General features: G+C 41.1%; 1 protein-coding gene across 1 annotated transcript; it reads right to left on the reverse strand.

The window, feature by feature from the left end:
* Window positions 1-10,242: 10,242 nt before the first annotated feature.
* kcna1b (potassium voltage-gated channel, shaker-related subfamily, member 1b) lies at window positions 10,243-16,665 on the reverse strand. The gene is made up of 2 exons (XM_049566379.1): window positions 16,133-16,665; window positions 10,243-15,809 (listed from the first exon to the last, which is right to left on the reverse strand). The coding sequence occupies exon 2, from the start codon at window positions 15,620-15,622 to the stop codon at window positions 14,132-14,134; it is 1,491 nt and encodes a 496-aa protein (XP_049422336.1). The 5' UTR covers window positions 15,623-15,809; window positions 16,133-16,665; the 3' UTR covers window positions 10,243-14,131.
* Window positions 16,666-20,583: the final 3,918 nt, after the last annotated feature.

A 20,583-nucleotide genomic window follows, 5' to 3' on the forward strand; every position in this document is an offset into this window, starting at 1 on the left:
ATGTCTACATCTGTTCTAAGGTAAGTCAACATTGTGTTTGAGGCAACATATTGTCACTTTGCTGGAAAGAAATATAAAGTTATCTTTAACATCTCTAGCTAACGTTAGCTAAAGTTAGCCTAACGTTAGCTCCTAGGTGCGTTGTTCATCATGTCACCTTGTTTGCTGGGAGTTCATTAGCCTATTTTGTTCTAGTTTTGTACTTTGGTGATGGTACATCATTGTTAGCTGTTGTCCAAAGGGCTCTAGTTAAGCTAACGTTAACTTCTGGAGCTTAGCTTCATTAACTTATCTGTAATGGCAGAGATAACAAAGGTTGGCAAACGTTATGCTGAATGATTCAGTGTAAATACTGTAGCACCAAACTAACGGAGAGACACTCTTGGTAAAGATGGTAAAAAGGCCGTTATCCTTTTCTCATATTCTGAGCCAAAAACCTTAACTTCAGTGGCACTTTAACTTGTTGTCTTTGATGGTGACGGCAACCAGATGCGGTTCACAAGCGTACACTGTGACCTGTAAATTTTGGCTTGTAATTTAAGCTTTTCATCGACCTTCTCAACAATAAAATGATGAATATATCCCTCCAATGCGTAGTTTAGGCCCTTTTGGTTACTTCTCAATGACATCTGATCGTTATGTCTCCAAAAATCATCAATTGCCTCCTGTGAAATGCCGTGTACTGTGACACCTGCCATAGCGCCGGGCACTGAATGTTGATGGTTTGTCCAGTGAGTGGAGGGGGCGTGGCTTAGCCATAGGTCAATTACTGAAGCCAATGAAGTTTGCCTCCCAACAATATGTGTAAATATGGGTCACAGTAAACAGGTTGTTCTTTAGTGCTGCTTTTATATACGTGTCTCACTCAACACTTTGTGTTAACATGTGGTTAGGTTTAGGTGATAAAATCACTTGGTAACGATTAGGAGATCATGTTTTGGCTTGATACTTGCTTTCTGTGGCATTATCCCTGCTGTAAAAACAGCAACGGTCCCCTGTGGTTCATTGCTCTTCAACAGTGGTCTGCAGCTTGGCAGCCATCTGGCCTAGGTGTCCCGCCATCCACCATCCTCTGCACCTCCTGATGACAAAGTCAGCTCACATGTCACTTTAGAAACATTCATATGGTGTGTGTGAAACATGCAAATTTAACGTATTCATGGTTTGCAAACACTATATGTGAGTATTTAAAAGAAAACTACTTATATGTTGAATTTAAATAAAAGCTGCACGTCAATGATGAACCAACAGAACTCATATCTTTCAAAATTTATTGAAACTGTTGTAATATGATGAGATCATGGACATGAAATGTCAACTAACCTTGCATAGGTTACAGACTATGCCTCACCAACAAATGACAAACGTTGCATACTGCAGCGAGAACCCATGTGAAAAATACTTCTTTAAAAAAAAGAAAAAGAAATGATGGTGCAGTCTCTCCGACTGCAGGGTTCAGGGAGGATCTCGGCCCAGTGGAGGGTCAATGCGTATGTTTATTATTTTATCTTTTAAGTGAAGTCTTCAGCACTGGGGCTTTGAGTTGTCACGGTCGGGATGAGACTTTGGCTTATGACTGGAAGTTATCACACGAGGGAACACATGTACTGTATCGCTAAATGACTGAGTGAACCTCATTAATGTCTTTTCTGAAGAGAAAACAATGTAGTAATATCATTGTTATTAATAACGTCTGTGTGATCGAAAATATGTGATCAGAATTAATTTGTTTGAATGTTGAGATCGTGCACCTCAGTCTGCTGTCTCACCTCTACATGATGACACTGTCACAGAAATTCCTTTTCAAAAATATTTTACATCATCATCATCATCATCATCATCACCATCATCATCATCATCACCACCACCACCACTCGGGTCATGGCTTTTAAAATCTCAGACATTCCTATGAACACTTGTGAAACATTAACTAATGCAGAGTTTCTCAACCTGTTTATTTTTAGCTGGACCGCGGCTCAACACGTCTCTGTGAGTTCCTCTGAGATTTCTGAGCAGCAAAAAATAGCTTTCAGACATCAAATTGGACTTTGGGAACTGATGATGTGGAACTGTCTTTATTTTTAAATGTTTAACTGACCTATTTTTGTAACCAGAAATATAATTTATAGGCTGGTAATCTAAGATTTTGTTGTTGTTGTTGTTGTTGTTGAATTCCTACTCAAATTTTGGGAGCTGAAAATAAATAATTCAGTGAAAATGAAAGCTCGTTCTTGACCATGGGAAGTTTAATGAATCATAAAATCTTAATCTGTCAATGGACACTGAGCATACACAATCTTCTATTAACTATTCCAAGTGTCAAGAATGAAGCTTTCACACTTCATTTTTACACTTTTAATGAGATGGATGCAAGGTCACAGTGACCTTGACCTTAAATCTAATCACTTCATCTTTGAGTCAAAGTGAACGTTTGTGCCAAAGTTAAAGAAATTCATAAAAATCGGATGGATAGACAGACAAAAACAAAACAAAAATAATTAAAGACAATAACGCTCATTATAAAGGTTAAACGGGGCTTATTTTGTCTGATCAACAGTCTTTAAAAAAAACAAAACTAGAAAATAAAATTGAGATTAAAATAAAAAATTAGATTCTAAGAAATCGAAGTATTTGGTTTGCTAAACGAGCAAATAATGAGTATAGTCACATAAATAACTTCCTTTTGCTCAACAGATTCAGAGAAAAAAATGAATTTTATGATTTAGTAATCTGCTTTACGTTCCTCCAAGTGGATCACAATCATAAAGTATTTTAGTTTAAAGCTGTGTGTATCAATATTTTCACATTAAAAGTGTGGTAAATGATAATATGTGGTTAGCTCATAAACCAACAGAGAATTGTCACCATCTGTGCAGCGCCACAACTAATGCTCCTTTAGGTAAAAATAAATCAGATACATGAGTCATAAAAATGTCCTGTGAAGGTTGAGAAACTCTGCACTGATGGCTTATGTCAGCAGTCACAGAATATTATAAGAGAATTAAACCAAACAGCCTGTTGGGAACAGAAATCGTTGATATGCAGCTGACTGAAGATCAATCATGTGATCATCTGGAAATTAAATTTTGGACTTGGCAGTTTGAAGCTTGTAAACTAAATCATATTAAATGTTTCTATATAAAAATGGATTTTAATTTGTAGGGAAAGGTGTTAACTGCATATCAAACAAAAAAGATAAAAATAACAACACAGAGTCACTTTTTTTTCAGACATAATGAGCCACAGTCTGGAAAAGACTTCTATTGTTTATCACCCGTCTGTTCAGCTGCTCTGATGATATGAAAAAAAACCAACTAAAAAACTTCATTTGGTCCCTTCGTGGTGCAGATATGTCTCAAACTTTGGCCTAAAAACACTACGAGTATGAACAAACAGAATTTAAAACCACAAGACTACCAGCTACCCTGATGTTGTTTCTTCATAGAACTAATTTCAAACATACTTTTTTATGTGATTTTCTTCTTAAAAATAAAAAGTTGTGAAGTTTGTAATTTTGCTCCCTCCCTCCGACTGCATGTTTAACACGTAGCACCTTCGTATAGCTTTTATGTATTTTCACTGAAACGTTAATTAAAGGGAGTTTTTCTTCACACCTTCAACAGCGGTTTCTGAAACGAGCCTTAATCTGCCTGGTTGATGACACGCAGCTGCTGCACACATGGAGCCAGCGCTGAGGATCTGCACACGGTAAACCTGCTCATGTTCACATGATGTGGGTTTGTCACCTTGGAAGCACAAATTAAAACAAACTATGATCCTTGTAACCTTTTTTGTACGTAAAATTACTTTTATGCACAAAAATAATGCACAAATTATTATCTTGTTCAACGAAATATGGAGCAGGACAATAATATGTGCAAGCACAAATTATGAAACATACATGTGTAATCTGTCAGGACTTCAAGAGCTTGGATTTAAACAGCACTTTAGGATCGATTAAAATCATCATGATATGAGGCACACTGCTGATAAACATGGGTCAGTCTTACAGATTTATCATCAACCAGAGGAAACTGTCTCTGCAAACCATTAATAGGTTGCATTTGCACGTTTCATACGTATCATTTCAAAGTTTCTAAAGTGACATAGTGAGTGGCTTGTCACAACAAAATGCCTGCCAAGCAGCAGTCCACTGTTCGAAACCTACAAACAAAACCAGTTGATTTTTAGCGATACATTGCTGTTTTTCCAGCAGCTTTATAATAACCAGTCTCTGCTTTTTCTGCTGGGTTAGTTGCACAAAAAGAGTTTTTGCTTTTCCAAGAAATCAGTGCTTTTCCAGCAGGAGCAGTGCCACCACAACTGGGCATTTTAAGCCAAAACATGATCTTTTCAGAACCACAACCAAGTGGTTTTTGTTCCTAAACATAACCAGACGTTAACCACAGTGTTGATGAAACCTAAAGTTTTAACGTATCAGCAACGAAGTAACGTGCAAATGTGACACTTTCATGGTTTGCAGAAGATTGGGCTGTTACAGTACAGTGTTCAGACTTGATGTAATGTCCAAGGGGCCGTACACATGCCATGTTTTTTGTGCCTTCAAATTCATTGTTTTCAATGTAGACGCGTGGCAGGCACACTCAAACACCAGAGTGGTGCGTATGCATTCCCAAGCACCTACTTTTCAGGGCTTGACGGCTGCGCCATGGGAGAAACTGAGTTCAGCTTTTGGAGCTCAGCAGTGCGCACTGCATGTCATGTGACGAGGAGCAACCAGTCACAGCCAACAGATATCTTTCCCTTCTTCCATTAATATCAGTCTGTGATAAATATGGAGAAGAAATTGATTGTTTCAGAGCATGTGTCCCACAGAAGATATTGTTGGCCTCACACACTTATAAAGAAGATCAGCTCTGCACTCAGGATTTCAGGTAAATAGGCTGTGATACAGTGCTTGTTAAGGTTGCTAAGCAACCTCAGATACAACCTGCCACCGTGCCCTTGAAAGTTGGCACAGAAAAGACACAAGAGTAGCGCCCAGCACCTCACGTCTTCCTTGCGGTTAAAGACACAGCATGTGCACGGCCCCTAACAAAGTCCCAAACCAGCACACATGTCAAACTGTATCAAACTGCAGGTGATCAGAGCAGCAGCTGCTGATGAGTCAGTTTTTTGAACAGACCGAGAGTCATATTTCTGCCTGTTTATCGACCTGCTGTGTACTGAATTAAAGCCATTAATTGGATTAATAAGCTCCAGCTGTCAGGTTTTTGTTCTGATGAGTTTCGGGGATTTGGTGGAGCTGTGTCTAAGTCAGAGAAACAGGTGTTTTCACTTACTCCGATGACTGATTGGACGTCTGCTGTGAGTGAGGTTTGGCAGAACTAGGAGGCCGTTTACACGTGCACGGTGATTTTGATAAACGGAGACATCTTTCTTCGTTTGTGCCCTTCGTTTACACGCAAACGGAGATTTCTCCTCTGAAAACGAGTCTTTCTAAAAACTCCGGCCAGAGTGGAGATTTTGGAAAACTCCGGTTGCGCGTTTGCATGTAAACTGAGATAAACGGAGATAAACGGAGTTATAGGCAGTCGACGTCACAGTATGCGCCAGAACTTGTGCCTGTGTCAAAAGTGCGACCTATGTTGCTATGGTGACAATGGATACATGAAGGCTTGAGCCTCTCGTTACACTGCCACCTACAGGTTTGGCATGCTCTTGTGTATATATACACGGGTAAGTGTAAACGAAGATCTTTCTGAAAACGGAGACGGTGAAATGTCCGTTTATGAAAACAGCTGGCAACGTGTAAACGGCCTCTAGGAGAGCTAGGATCAACATGAAGTCACCAAACTCAATGCATCAACACGATTGGTCCAAGCTGTCAATCAAGCACGGCGGGTACACGCCCACACAGTCCTCAGAGGAGGTCTAATCAGGTAAAGCAAGTGAAAACAGCTGTGTGGGTGGATGAGCAGAGCTTTGAGTTTACACAGAGCTCCACTCTGATGACACTCAGCTCCAAGTTGCAAGGAAGAGTTTAAAACTGGCTGATGAGTCTGCAGACTTTTTATCCAAACCAAATCCCACAGCAGCTGATTTCACTTTAATAAATTAATAAATAATTTGTCATAGTGTTTGGTTGAAAAAAAAAACAAAACAACAACATAAAACTGCAGACTCTTATGTAACAAATCTACTGACTCAGACGAGGCTCTGCTGTTTAGCTGCTCGACGAAAAGTTGCAGTTCTGTTGTGCTTCTGTTGATTTCAGACAAAGACGACGTAACACTGTTGATCCTTATGAGGACACGCTTCTTACTGCAAACGACCTGCACACAACTACTCAACAAAATACTCCCTGAATGACACTCAGTGTGACACATCACACACAGTTTCTCACTATTTGGCATCAGCAGAACTGTTTTGGCCTTTTCACTCTCAGAATAAGCTGTCACACTAAGGACAACAATACTGGGGGATACTGTGGTATGAAACCACACTGAGCAACGTCACATGGAGACATGAGAGAAGTGACGACTCTGAAGAGTTGATTGTAATGATTTCTCTCACATTACAAGAAAAAAAATGCCCCCATTTAAGGTTCTGAATCCTGAGACTGAAAACATCTTAACAGAGATTCTGCTTTTTTCTGCCTGAATTTGGATGATAAATCCTTTAATCATCTAAGTGTCAGAGATGCATTCAGTCATTTTCACTTGCTCATTAAGTCAAGACTCATCATGTGGTCAGCCCAGTCACCAGACAAAAGTGGTGGCATTGTATGTTTCTGCAAAGAACAGATACATTTGTACGTTTCATGTGTATGAGCTGAGTCTCTCATCAGGAGAAGGAAGAATGGATGGCATGACATCTGGACGGCTACCAAGCAGCAAGACAGGAGTAGACTATATATAGTAGAGTATTCTTTAACAACAGTTTGGGACATTTCCAACCATGTCTGTGACAACAAAAGCTGTATTTTTTCAACAACGGTTTGGGACATGTCCAACGGTGTTTTTATTGACAAAATAGGGTATTTTTCGACAACAGTTTGGGACATGTCCAACTGTGTTTTTATTGACAAAATAGGGTATTTTTTTAACCACAGTTTGGGACATGTCCAACTGTGTTTTTATTGACAAAATAGGGTATTTTTTAACCACAGTTTGGGACATGTCCAACTGTGTTTTTATTGACAAAATAGGGTATTTTTTTAACCACAGTTTGGGACATGTCCAACTGTGTTTTTATTGACAAAATCTGGTATTTTTAACCACAGTTTGGGACATGTCCAACTGTGTTTTTATTGACAAAATAGGGTATTTTTTAACCACAGTTTGGGACATGTCCAACTGTGTTTTTATTGACAAAATCTGGTATTTTTTAACCACAGTTTGAGACATGTCCAACTGTGTTTTTATTGACAAAATAGGGTATTTTTTTAACCACAGTTTGGGACATGTCCAACTGCGTTTTTATTGACAAAATCTGGTATTTTTCAAGTACAGTTTGGGACATGTCCAACTGTGTTTTTATTGACAAAATAGGGTATTTTTTTAACCACAGTTTGGGACATGTCCAACTGCGTTTTTATTGACAAAATCTGGTATTTTTCAAGTACAGTTTGGGACATGTCCAACTGTGTCTGGAATGACAAAAGCAGGTAATTTGTTGACAAGAGGCCGGGGCATTTCCAACCACGATTGCAGCAACAAAAGTGGTATTTTTTAATAACAATTTGGGACATTTCCAACTGTGTATGTTGGGGAGAAAAAAACAAGTATTTTTTAACGACAGTTTGGGACATATCCAACAGTGTCTGTAACGACAAAAGCGGGTACTTTGTTAACAAGAGGTCAAGGCATTTCCAGCCACGACTGCAGCAACAAAAGTGTCATTTTGGGACATGTCCAGTCTGGTTTGTACCAACCAAAGGTTGTTGTATTTTTCAACAACGGTTTGGGACATGTTGAGCCTTGTTTGTAGTGACAATAGTGGCTATTTTTTAAAGAGATTTTGGGACATTTCCAGCCATTTTTGCGGCGACAAAAGCAGGTATTTGTTAACGAGAGTTCAGGACGTGTCCGTCCTTGTTTGTCACAACAAAGGCCAGTATTTCTTAAAGAGAGTTTAAGAAATTATCAACCTTGTTTGTAGCGACAAAAGCAGGTATTTTTGAACAGTAGCTTGAGACATGCCCGGTTGTGTTTATGGCGACAAAAGCTGATATTTTGTTAACAAGAGGTCGGAACATTTCCAAACGTGTTTGTATCAAAAAAGCAGTACTTTTTAATGGCAGTTCATGACACGTTAAATATTGTTTAAAGCCACAAAAGCTGGTATTTTTTTAGCAACAGTCTGGGACATTTCCAGCTGTGTATATGGTGACAAAAGCAGGTGTATTTTAAGCCAAAACAGGAGATTTCCTAACTCTGATCTAGTGGGTTTTGCGCCTAAACATAACCATACAGGGACAGGGACTATATATGAAATGTCGTACATGATGTATTCATAGTTTGCGGAAACATACAATGCCAACATTCTTTCTGACATTTGGGTTGGATACTTCTCAGATGTTTGTCTCTAAGAAATACAAGTACTGTATCAGTTTTAATGTGTTAAATCTTCTAATTATCTGTGGGATTAACAACCTCCTAATTATATTCTAGGGTCACGAAACTACCCAAATTTTGTCCGGGAGTCTCTTCACAGTTTAGTTTTTAAGTGTCAGCAGTGAAGAGGAGGGAACTGCAGAGTGACATTTAAGCCAAGATCAGACTGAGTCAACACTCCTCTTTTCTGTTGGACGCTTTTTACATCATCCATATTCATCCATCAGTCCTCGTGTTGTCCTCTAACACTGTGTCCTCATGAAATCACCACAGCAGAGACATCCTTCTCCTCACACAGCCATGTGCTCCCTCCTCAAAACAAAACAGCAGCAGCAGCAGCAGCAGCGCCATTTTGCTGGCATGCAGAGTGACTAATGCCTGTGGTAATGTTCAGCTGCTCTGCAGAGGAAACACTGGCTGCTTCCACTGTGGTCGTGTTCATCTTTTATCTCTCTACAGCAACATTCACAACTGAGCACATATATCCCCCATAATTTCTCCCTATTATCTGTAGCCTCATGTGAGGACATGTTGGACAATGTAAGCCTCAACCAAGCACTGAAAACACTGCAGTGCTGGTGTTGAAGCACTCTGATGGAGATACAGCAGGTCAGATGCTTAAAAACAACCCCAGCGAGACACATTAGGCGGACATGTAAGGCTCATTGTTTTCAGATTTTCAAAACAGATGGTGTCTGTTTCTTTTGTGAGGAGCAGATCTAATGTTCAGCAGCATGTTTTGGTCCCAGGAATCAGAAAACGGCAGTGTTTGGAGCAGCCAGAGGACGTTGTAAACATGCTCCTCTGGCTGTGGCAGCTGATACAAAGTGAAACAGCACGAGAGCTGCTGACAGTGCTGCAGATCTGCGAGAGTCCTTTGAGATGTTTCCTGCTGCAGTCAGAGACGTAGCTGCCGTTAAAAAACAATGAGGTCGTGCCCTCAGTGTTCTTAGGAGGTTTTTTCAACCTGTCAGTGTGTTTCACTTTCAGTGGGAATTCAGGCCTTGTGAGGATTTTTGTACATTTACATTACAGGATGAGTCTGGTGATATTATATATTTTTCTTCATGTTCAGACCCAAATCAACAGTGGATGTATCTGCCTTCATTACCATGAACACACACACTGTAGTTTATTTTGACTCAACCCCACACACCTTGTCCTGCTGCCACAAATGCTGAAAATAGTCCCCAACAAATGCACTATTTCCTATATTTGTGACGCACTACATGTTCAGTATGAACCAATGGGATTGTGGGTTAGAGGAATTAGAATAGTTGGTGTGTGTGTGTGCACATGGGACTGTTGACGAAAAGAAAAATACATAAAATATCAACAGAATTGTATCCTTCCAACAACAAGACAATTTGTTGCCTTTAAAAAATGTCTGCAAATGATTCAGTGAAAGTTAAATCAATGAGACCAGGCTATAAAAACAGTCGTCATTCAAAAAACACATGTAGGACTTATCTTATTATTTATAAAAACTTGGCTACATTCCTGACTGCAAATGTATCTCTGTTATTTGTATTATTTTTTTTTCAAAACTGAAAATAATGAGCCTTATTATATGCCTTAATTTTGCTCACGACCAGTCACAACAGTATAGATATAAATCATAGATATCCATCATTAGCTTTTAAAGGGAAATTCTGGTATTTTTTCCAACCTCAGACTGACGTCACACCCAAACTGACCGTATTCCAAGAAATACCATTTCTAGCTAGGTCAGAGTTGCTGAGGTTCGTCTGACTTTCCCAGTTGGAAATGTGACTTCAGGACAGTGTTCCAGTTGACGTTTACGACTGGGAATTTTGGAATTCCGACGTCCCAGTCCAAGTGGAATTCACCATTATTCTCATAATTGTGGTCATTCTGACTAATTGGTCATGCTAACTTGGCACACACCATTGTTGTTGTAAAAATTTGGAAAATACACACATACACACAAAAAGGGCGTAAGAAGTTTTCTAGAAGTTTCCAAATAAACTTAAATTATACATAAATTTTTCCAAATACTTATCTCAAATTTCAAACCAATGTGTACAGCAGGATTAGCTCCCTGATTTAGCTACTGTTGCTAACTAGCTTATCCAAACAGTAACAATTGTAGTATCTGTTTACCTCTGTTAAGTGCTTTATAGGCGATGAATTTATAAATATGTTTTGATAAGTGTAGATGAAAAATAGATTGTTGGCTAACCTAACAGCTAGCTGGTTAACCGTCTAGTTGCCACATAAATGCAACCCTATGCCTTTATTATGGCTAATCCCTGGTAATGCTAATTTCTGCATTCAAATGGGGTCCTGTTTATCGTGCTCACGAGAAGTGACCATATTTACACACGACTTCGTGTTCACAACTTCCAATGTCATTAACACAAGCTTATGAGTTCTACTGAACGCAGCATTTGTCTCCAACAGTGTGTCTCAAATCGCATACTTCTGTACTGAACACTTAATATTTTGAGTGCACAAGTGCACTAAATGTGCCCACACTGCATACTATGGGAAAATGCAGTGCACTACTGTCACACTCAAAACCAAACAGTTGGGTGGGTCGCCATCTTTGTGACATAGCGGAAGCTTCCCTTAGCCTACTGGATACTGTTAGCATTTGCTAGCTACTCCTAGATACAGCAGCACATGTTAATCAACACTGACACTGTGGTGTAAGTTTGGTTCAAGTGTGGGTGTCAAATGTTGGCAATAATTCTCCTCTGGTTCGCCATTTTAAAAAAAGACAAAGAAGAAGAGGCACTTCTTGTAAGTGCAAAATGGCAGTGCATGATTTGAGACCACATTATGCTGTTGAAATAATCGCACCATGCAAGAACGTAGTTTTTTACGTAGTGTACTACTTTGAAGTGTACTAACAGAAGTGTGCAATTTGAGACACACTAGTTTGATAATTGGTTTGCTAGCTAGGTTAGCCATTTAGTTGCCCCAAACCTATGCAGTTAGCTACTAATAGCTAATCCCTGGTGCTAACAACTAGCCGACAAACTGAATCATAAGTAGGCTAGATCTCTACTTTGTTAGCTAATGTTTCTACAGCTAACCCAGGAGGGTAATTTATGTTTTTATTTCTGTTCATACTCTGAGACAAGCATGTAAATATAGTTTCTTCTTCAGTATGACCCACAGTTAGAACAGCCACAATTTTGAGAATGTGTTGAAAAATACTGGAACGTCCCTTTAAGGATGTCAAACTCATGCACCTGCAGGTGTCTGACCAACAAAAGACCAGAGTTTCTCTTGAATTTTTGTTCAAATAATCCATATTTTAACTTCTCTATCTCACTCACTGTGCACTGCAGCCATGTGTCATCAACCAGGACAAGCGTGAGTTTACACAGGCCCAGTAATCTGGCCCCAGAATATGGAATATATTCATATCTTTATCGAAACATGTTAGTCGATTACCCTCTTCTTTTCCAGGTGTGCAGGGAGTAGTGCATCTTTATGGCAGGAGAAGATAAGCTGCACATAGTAAGCTCTTTGCTGTCTATTGGAACGGGAGGCACTTTAGTCAATTCTAAAATGAGACGGGGTTCAAGGCACTAGAAACTAATTTTAGATATATCTATGAAATTTGTTAAATATTACTGCTTTCCTTCTTCAAACTGTTTAAAAGTCAAATGCAAGAGAGAAAAGAAATTGGGTCACAAATCACATAAAAATGATCCCATGCACTCCATCATCAAGATCAAAGCTTTAAATAAATGAAAAAGGAGGATGTTATTTCTGAAGTGTCATTTTTTTAAAGAGATCGTCGGATATGTCTCTTCTGATTTTTTTTGCCTTGTTTTCATTTTATTTATTTTTTTTTTCTTTTAGCAGGTTTGTCCCCTCCGGCAGTTTGCTCCGTCATGCACCGTATCCTGTCGTTAGCTTGACAATAATGAGGAGAATCATCATCATCCCCCAGCTCCCGAGGTCCCTCCACAACTGCAAGCAATTTAATACTGTAGTCATGCATTGAGTATACATAGCTATACCATAGCTAATTAGGCCATAATGCTTTAGTATTTTGACATGCCATGATCTTCGAAAAAGAAGTGTTCCTGTTCCCTTAATGCTTCAACATTCAACACGTAAATGCTTTGAAATAAATAATAATAAATAGCCAGTGCACTTTTGGTGAAAACAAATGAGGGAAAAAATTCCAGGAGGAGAAGATGAAGGTCCAGGAAGAAAAAAAAAATGTAAAAATAAAAATGAGGTAACGTCTTGTGCATGCCGATATAAGAGAGAAGAGAGTCTCCACATGCGTTTATATAAAGGAGTGTTGCATGGCATCATACAGGGAACCTCCAGCCGACCTATAGCAGCAGCAGCAGTGCAGATAATCCTCCACAAGGCTCGGCACACTTCCTGTTTGTTTCTGATAAGGTGCCTGAAAAACATCCATCAACATCTGGCGTCGAGTTTCCCAAAATGTCCCTGGATGTGCCGCGGAAAAACACGCCTGAACTTCAACTGTAATCCACTCGAAATGTGTCGCCCACGAACGTGTTCTTCAAATCTCAGTTGGGCTTTGTTTTGTTTTTTTAGTCGAGTCTATTGCACAAAGCCGAAAAGGTGTCGAGGAAATTTTTGGATAAATTAATGTCAAATTAATTGTGCCTTCATGTTCCAGTGTACTTAGTCATGTTGAATTTCTATTGTCAACTCAAACCTTTGTGTTTGCAACTGACTTTCACTGAGCTAACTTTGGGATTGCGTCTTCATTTCTTGCACTTTCTTGCAACTTATTTTTATCTTCCGTTTTATTTTAATCCTGCTGTTGAAAGGTGCTACACAAATAAATTTGCCCTCCCTCAAACTAAATCTTACTCTCACATGACTTCATTTGCTCCCATCTTTGTCTCTTGTGCATCAATCTGTAGCCATTAAAAGCTCCAGATAAAGATTTTTTTTCATCTAAATTCATCTTAACCCAGGTGTAATTCTATAAATTACATTTAAGAGACCTATAAGAGATAATTACGTTGTGCTTTAACAGCCTAAACCTGCTGTATGTCCACACATCTGGGTAAAAAAAAATCAATTAAAGGAGCACTTTTAAGACATATCTTAAAAGAATAGTAAAAATTGGTGCAACGGAGACTGAAATTCGGGGCACTGGTTCCTACATTTCCCATAGTGCAACTCATTCATATCGACCATAATGTCTTTTGTTAGACACTTCCTGTCTGATGAAGGCTAGTGAATTTGGAATGGTCAAAATATTGGCAGTGTTGTCTTTTAATACTCTTTCTGCTTCATCAACACCAACATCTTTCAAACTGGTACAGATTGAGTCAATAATTTATCAAAAACGTTTCCCGACACCTGCTGAACTCTGCGCTATTGCCAAACAAGTCTGTCTTTGTGTTTTCATGAAATAACTGAGCTTCTATCTTAAATTTACCACGTGTGCCTTTAACTCTGAAAAGTCTTCACACACGTTTTGAATGATTCAATGCAAAAGAAGAATAAAATGCACCAATGGAGATAAAGCATCCAGATATTTCTACAATATTTACACTGGTGCGTTGGACGCTGCCTCACACGTCGGTGAGCAGCTTCCCCTTGTTCACACAGTTCTGACTGGGAGCCGTGCAGTTGGCAGTCCTAAGGTTCGCTTCCCTAAAGTTATCGATGCTGTTGTTCATGTCCTCATCTATCTCCATGTACTCCGACTTGCTGACCACTGAGGAGCTGCGGCGGCTCGAGTTGCTGTCCGACGCCAAGTTCTGGTTGCTGACATTGAGCAGCTGGGCCTGCTCCTCACCCTCCGTCTCCCGGTGGTAGAAGTAGTTGAAGTTGGACACAATGACAGGCACCGGGAGTGCGATGGTCAACACTCCGGCAATGGCGCACAGCGAGCCCACGATCTTCCCCCCGATGGTCACGGGGTACATGTCCCCATAGCCGACAGTGGTCATGGACACTACCGCCCACCAGAAAGCATCCGGGATGCTGGTGAAGAACGACTCCTTCTCCTCGGCCTCGGCAAAGTAGACAGCGCTGGAGAACAAAATCACACCGATGAAGAGGAAGAAAATGAGCAAGCCCAGCTCCCTCATGCTCGCCTTTAGAGTTTGCCCCAAAATCTGGAGCCCCTTTGAGTGTCGGGACAGTTTAAAGATCCTGAATACCCTCACAAGACGGATTACCCTGAGAATAGCCAGAGATGTGGCCTGTTCCCCTCCTCCCTTCCCCTCCTTGTTGTCTTGGTCGTCGGCCAGCTCTGTTCCAAGTGTGATGAAGTATGGGATTATAGCCACAATATCAATAGAGTTCATCATGTTTTTAAAGAAAGCCGCCTTGCTGGGACAGGCGAAAAACCGGACTATCAACTCAAAAGAAAACCAGATGATACAGAGCGTCTCCACCACGAAGAAAGGGTCTGTGAGGACATTTGCTTTGTAAAACACGGTGGTGTTCCCGATCTGGCGCATCCGCTGGCTGGGATCCTCCTTCAGCTCTGGTAATGTCTCCAAACAAAATATAACTATTGAAATAAGAATAACCATCACTGAGACGATGGCGATTCCCCGGGCGGGCCCTGAGCTCTCTGGATGCTCAAAGAGGAGCCAGATCTGGCGCTGGAACTCCTTCTCTGGCAGGGGCCGCTCCTCCTCCCGGATAAATCCCTCATCCTCTCGAAACTTCTCCATGGCCTCCGCGCCGAGTTCATAAAACTTTATCTCCTCTGAGAACATATCCAGCGGCACGTTGACCGGTCTTCGTAGCCGTCCCCCTGACTGGTAATAATACAAGATAGCGTCGAAACTCGGGCGATTCCGGTCGAAGAAATACTCGTTTCGTAAAGGGTCAAAGTAGCGCATCCTCTTCTTGGGGTTCCCGAGGAGAGTCTCGGGGAACTGGGCTAGTGTCTTTAGCTGGGTCTCGAAGCGCAGCCCTGAGATGTTGATGACCACCCGCTCGCAGCAGTCGTGGTCGTCGTGGTCGTCGTCGGGCGGGTAGGGGTCCTGCGGGTGTCCCGGCAGGGTGGAGGTCTCGTCCATGTTCTCTGTGGACACCACGGTCATCCTTCCTGGCGGGTGGAGGACAGGAAGAGGAAGCGGCGTGAAGGTGAAGGACAGCAGGTCGAAGTGAGGAAGCCTCTACTGAGGCCGCGAGCTGTGCAGAGCCTCCTTCTCCATCATCATCATCACCACCACCATCATCATCATCATCTCCGAGCTGAACATCTTTCTCTCAGCGATGCTTCGTCACCTGCCAGAGGGTGAAACAAACTGGTCTCACAAAGCACATAGATCTCCCTTCACATCCTGTTTGTATCTGCTTCAACAGCAGGAGAGACAAACACCATGCAGCAGGGTACAGTAGCCTGTGCTGCATTTGCTGTATTTTTACCGCATACATCAGTATTCAAGTTTGCAGTCCTGCTGTGCTTCCTCTCTGCGCACATCAGGACCTGCAGTTTCCTCTTACACATCAACTACTGTCCAGTCACACAAAGATCTGACACACTCAAATCAACAAATAAATATCCTCTAAATGTCAAATGTGCTTTAAGAAGATGAATAAAAATGTACCTGAGCTGAGCTGGAGAGCAGCGGATGGAAGGAATGTCCTCACCAGCGCACACCTTTCCCCACTTGGGTTTAATACTGATATCGTTTTACAGTATCTCTGAAAAATTAATAGACTATGTTGTCTTGGTCAACATCCGTATCCTCTTGGTGTAGGTTTTCAGCGTCGATCGGAGCAGCCCGCAGGAGGAGGAGGAGGAGGAGGAGGAGGAGGCTTCAGACGGCTTCAAACCGCAGCTCAGCAGCAAAAATCCTGACTGACAATTTGGAAAAATCATGCTGGAGATGAAGGAGGGAGAGGACGGAGACTGGTGCAGAGAAAAACAAGATATAAAGCTCCCAGTCTGATGGGGAGAACTGGGAAGACTGGACACTGCAGCATCAGCAGAAAGCCGCGCTCCTGCTTTTTTTTTTTCTCCTTTTGCTGCGGTGAAAAAAATCCGCGGAAGCTTTAACGGCAAAAAAAAACTTAGATCCCGCGCTCAGAGGCGCACGAGACAGAGGATGTGTCTCCGGTAATTTGGAAGCATATTGCAGGATTTCATGTAGAGAGGAAAAAGGAGAAGTGAGTGAAGTGAGGGAGGGAGGGGTTAGGAGAGAGGGAGTGAGTGAGGGGAGCGAGGAAGAGGAGAGGAGGGGGGTTTCGACGCAATGCAGACAGACTGTAAAACACAGTTGGCACTACAGTATCTGCAAAAGCACCAGCTCACCCAACAACACAGCAGCAGGTCCGCACCGAGCTGCACGACCCACCACAGCGCGCCTCACACTCATTTTACTCTAATATACCTCATTAGAAATTAAATCAATGGACGCTGCGAGGTCTCAATACATTAAAACATCCTCTGCATCACGTTATGTAACAGCGTGTTTGCTATATATTCTGCTGCTGGTATCAAACACTCATGCTGGGGTTTTTCCTCAGCTCTCACTTTGACTGGAGGAATCTGCAGCAGGAAGCGGCTCTAACCTTTTCCCATAATTGGCTGCTGAGCAGTTTGCGACAGTCGGGCCTGCATGTTGGTGTAAATACCCCGGTGTTGCTATGGTAACAGGGAATAACCAGCAGAGTGATTCTTTTTTTATTTATTATTTATTTGTATTTATTTATTTATTTAGTGGTCATGTGTGAAAACTACATGACAGAAAGAGTCTAACAGGCTTCAGAGCAGCAACTGATCAATAGTATCAGCCTGTATGGAAGCCCATTGATGCCAGAAAAAGAAAAACATTCATAGGTATTGATAAGTCAAATTTAATCGTCTTAGCAGGTAAAAAATAACATCAATTGCCCTGTTAATAAATACATTTCTGATGTCTCAAGAGAACATTAAGGCTTCGATACCATTGGTTGGCATTAACATATCCACCCCTTTTCGACATAGCGAGCCAATGGCCTCTGGAAGCTTTTGAAGCCACAGTGGCTGTAACATACCTCAGCCTATGTGTGTTAAGATGAACAAATTTGACTGATTAATACAAACGTCAAAATAGACATATAGAGCTCTTCCACGTTCCAGAGGCCACCAACCCATTAGATATTAATATTTGGTTGAATTTAGGTTGTGATGCAAGGTGGTCAAAATTCAATGTCTGTAAAATGTTGAATACTGACGATACATGTTTTTGATATTTTGTTGGATTAAAGTTGTGTTGTTAAAGGGATGGTGCACCCAAAAATGTAAATTCAGCCATTATCTACTCACCCATATGCCGAGGGAGGCTCAGGTGAAGTTTTAGAGTCCTCACATCACTTGCAGAGATCCAAGGGGAGAGGAGGTAGCAACACAACTCCACTTAATGGAGGCTGACGGCGCCCCAGATTCAAACGTCCAAAAACACATCATTGAAACCACAAAATATCTCCATACTGCTCGTCCGTAGTGATCCAAGTGTCCTGAAGCCCCGACATAAAAAGTTGTTTGGAAAAACATCATTTGAACGCTTGCGCAAGACCATGAGACACGGGCACCGCCTTCATGTGTGTTCACATGCTTTCACTGGTCTTGTGCGAAAGGCAGTCAGAGCTACAGGCTGCAATGAGGCTAAAAACAGAGTTCAAATGAGGTTTTTCCAAACAACTTTTTATGTCGGGGCTTCAGGACACTTGGATCACTACGGACGAGCAGTATGGAGATATTTTGTGGTTTCAATGATGTGTTTTTGGACGTTTGAATCTGGGGCGCCGTCAGCCTCCATTAGGTGGAGTTGTGTTGCTACCTCCTCTCCCCTTGGATCTCTGCAAGTGATGTGAGGACTCTAAAACTTCACCTGAGCCTCCCTCGGCATATGGGTGAGTAGATAGATAGATGGCTGAATTTACATTTTTGGGTGCACTATCCCTTTAAGTAACCAAAATCCAACATCATCAAAACATGTCATGCCAACATAATGTTGACACAAAATAACGACATCTAGTCGTAAGGTGTAGAGAACAAAACCCAACATCTGCAAAACATAATGGTGTTCGCACCCACACAAAGTAAAAATCTATCATAGTTACACATTTAAAATACCATCGACCCAGTTTTCAATCCAACTAAATATAACGTCTGTCCGACATAAAAGTTCAATGTCTTTCTGGCGTCATTTTAACGTCCGGTGCCTGCTGGAAAAGTTTTAACTCACTAATCTAAATTGAATATATTAATGAACCTACTAAGTGGAAAATACAAGTACATTGAATAACTGTGATTTTATAATTTTTGGCCCAGAAAAAAATTATTAAAAAAAACAAGTCAACACTACAAGGCTCAGATTGAATTGTGAGAAAATTATAACAACAGTCCCCCAATCCCCAAATGGATCCCTAATAGACTTATTGACTGAAGCCCTAAGCCCTTACAGACCTAGGAACAATTCTATTTCTTCCCCTTAGCCCTTGTCTTGACCCTTTCCCTTGGCTTTGCGCGTTCACGTGAGGGGAAGTGGTGTCCCAATTCTCCATCAGGTTAGCTCTTAACCTGACCAAGGGGAAGGGTCAAGACAGGGGCTAAGGGGAAGAAATGGAATTGGTCCTAGGTCTGTAAGGGCTTGGGGCTTGAGTCAACGAGTCTGTAAGGGATCCATTTGGGATTGGGGAAGTAACTCAAAATGTTTACCCTCAAAAAGGAAATGAAAGTCAACAGCGATGGTTTAGTTCTAAAAAACAAGACAGCTTTTGATGTGCTCAGTCAAAATTATTCGATACGTCTCAAATATAAGACACAGAGTCAAATTATGAGTTTGTCACATTTCTGAGAAAATTGATCCAAATTTGTTTGTTTGTCTTTTGCATTTCAACACACTGTTTGCTGCTGATATTTATTGATACTGATACTGAACCTTTATGATGAGTTATTATAGAATGGATATACCTGTAATCTATGTGGTAACCGAAGCCTCATTCAATGTATTTTTAATAAAAACCTGAAACACAGTGATGAAGCTCAGACCGCAGTGTTACACAGAAGCTTCCTCTGAAGTCGACCTTCATTTAGCATTAAGCCGCACATGCAGATAACTGAGATAATGAATGAAGGATTTAGTTATTTAAGCTTAAATTATAAAAACCTCGAGCCTGGAATTGCTTTGAGGCTTAATTTGACTTTATCTGGGCTTCTGAGACTCGGCTTGAATTCACTGGAGCCTGGAAGTTATCTCACCTCTGCTGTGAGGAAGGTCAGATGAGTGGGTCGACTATAAGCCAGCCAATACGACTTCACAATGAGAGTCTGAAAAAGATGAAACTGGAGCTCCTGTGCGTGGTGGATTTATTCAGACAAACCTGAGATATGAAAACACTTAATACGCTTTCAATGGAAAAAATATATGTCCTGGAAATGTGAAAGAAATCTGTAGGCTGTCGTCAGAAGCTGGCATTTACTGTAAAATCCATTATTGTGTGTCAGTGCAGTTTGATGTATTTCTAAAGGAGAAGGTCGGTGTATCTATATTTTCTTTATTTTCAACAAATCCCATGAAAAGACTAAAATCAACAACGTGTTGATGTCTCTCTCAGTGCTTCCTGACTTCCTGTCTCTCAGTTTCAGCCCACTGGTTCTTACTAAAGATGTAAGTCTTTAAACCCAGTTCAGACCAAAGATTTGGGAGATGACAAGTTAAAACGTGCAGTCACTTGCAATGCGCCGTTCTGCAACGTTCTAAAAAGCTGCCTGTTCACACCAAGTGACCACCATGAGATGGCGTATCATCTCTAGTCAACGACTCTCTGTGCTTCTGATCTGTAACGTTGACAGGAAGTGACCACCATGAGACGGCGTATCGTCTCTAGTCAACAACTCTCTGTGCTTCTGATCTGTAACGCTGACAGGAAGTGACCACCATGAGACGGCGTATCATCTCTAGTCAACAACTCTCTGTGCTTCTGATCTGTAACGTTGACAGGAAGTGACCGCCATGAGACGGCGTATCGTCTCTAGTCAACAACTCTCTGTGCTTCTGATCTGTAACGC

Source organism: Epinephelus fuscoguttatus, linkage group LG22, assembly GCF_011397635.1.
Source record: "Epinephelus fuscoguttatus linkage group LG22, E.fuscoguttatus.final_Chr_v1".
Classification (NCBI taxonomy): Eukaryota; Metazoa; Chordata; class Actinopteri; order Perciformes; family Serranidae; genus Epinephelus; species Epinephelus fuscoguttatus.

Coding starts and splice junctions, on each gene's coding strand:
- kcna1b (XM_049566379.1), bottom strand. CDS start 15,622: ATGACCGTGGTGTCCACAGAGAACATGGACGAGACCTCCACCCTGCCG.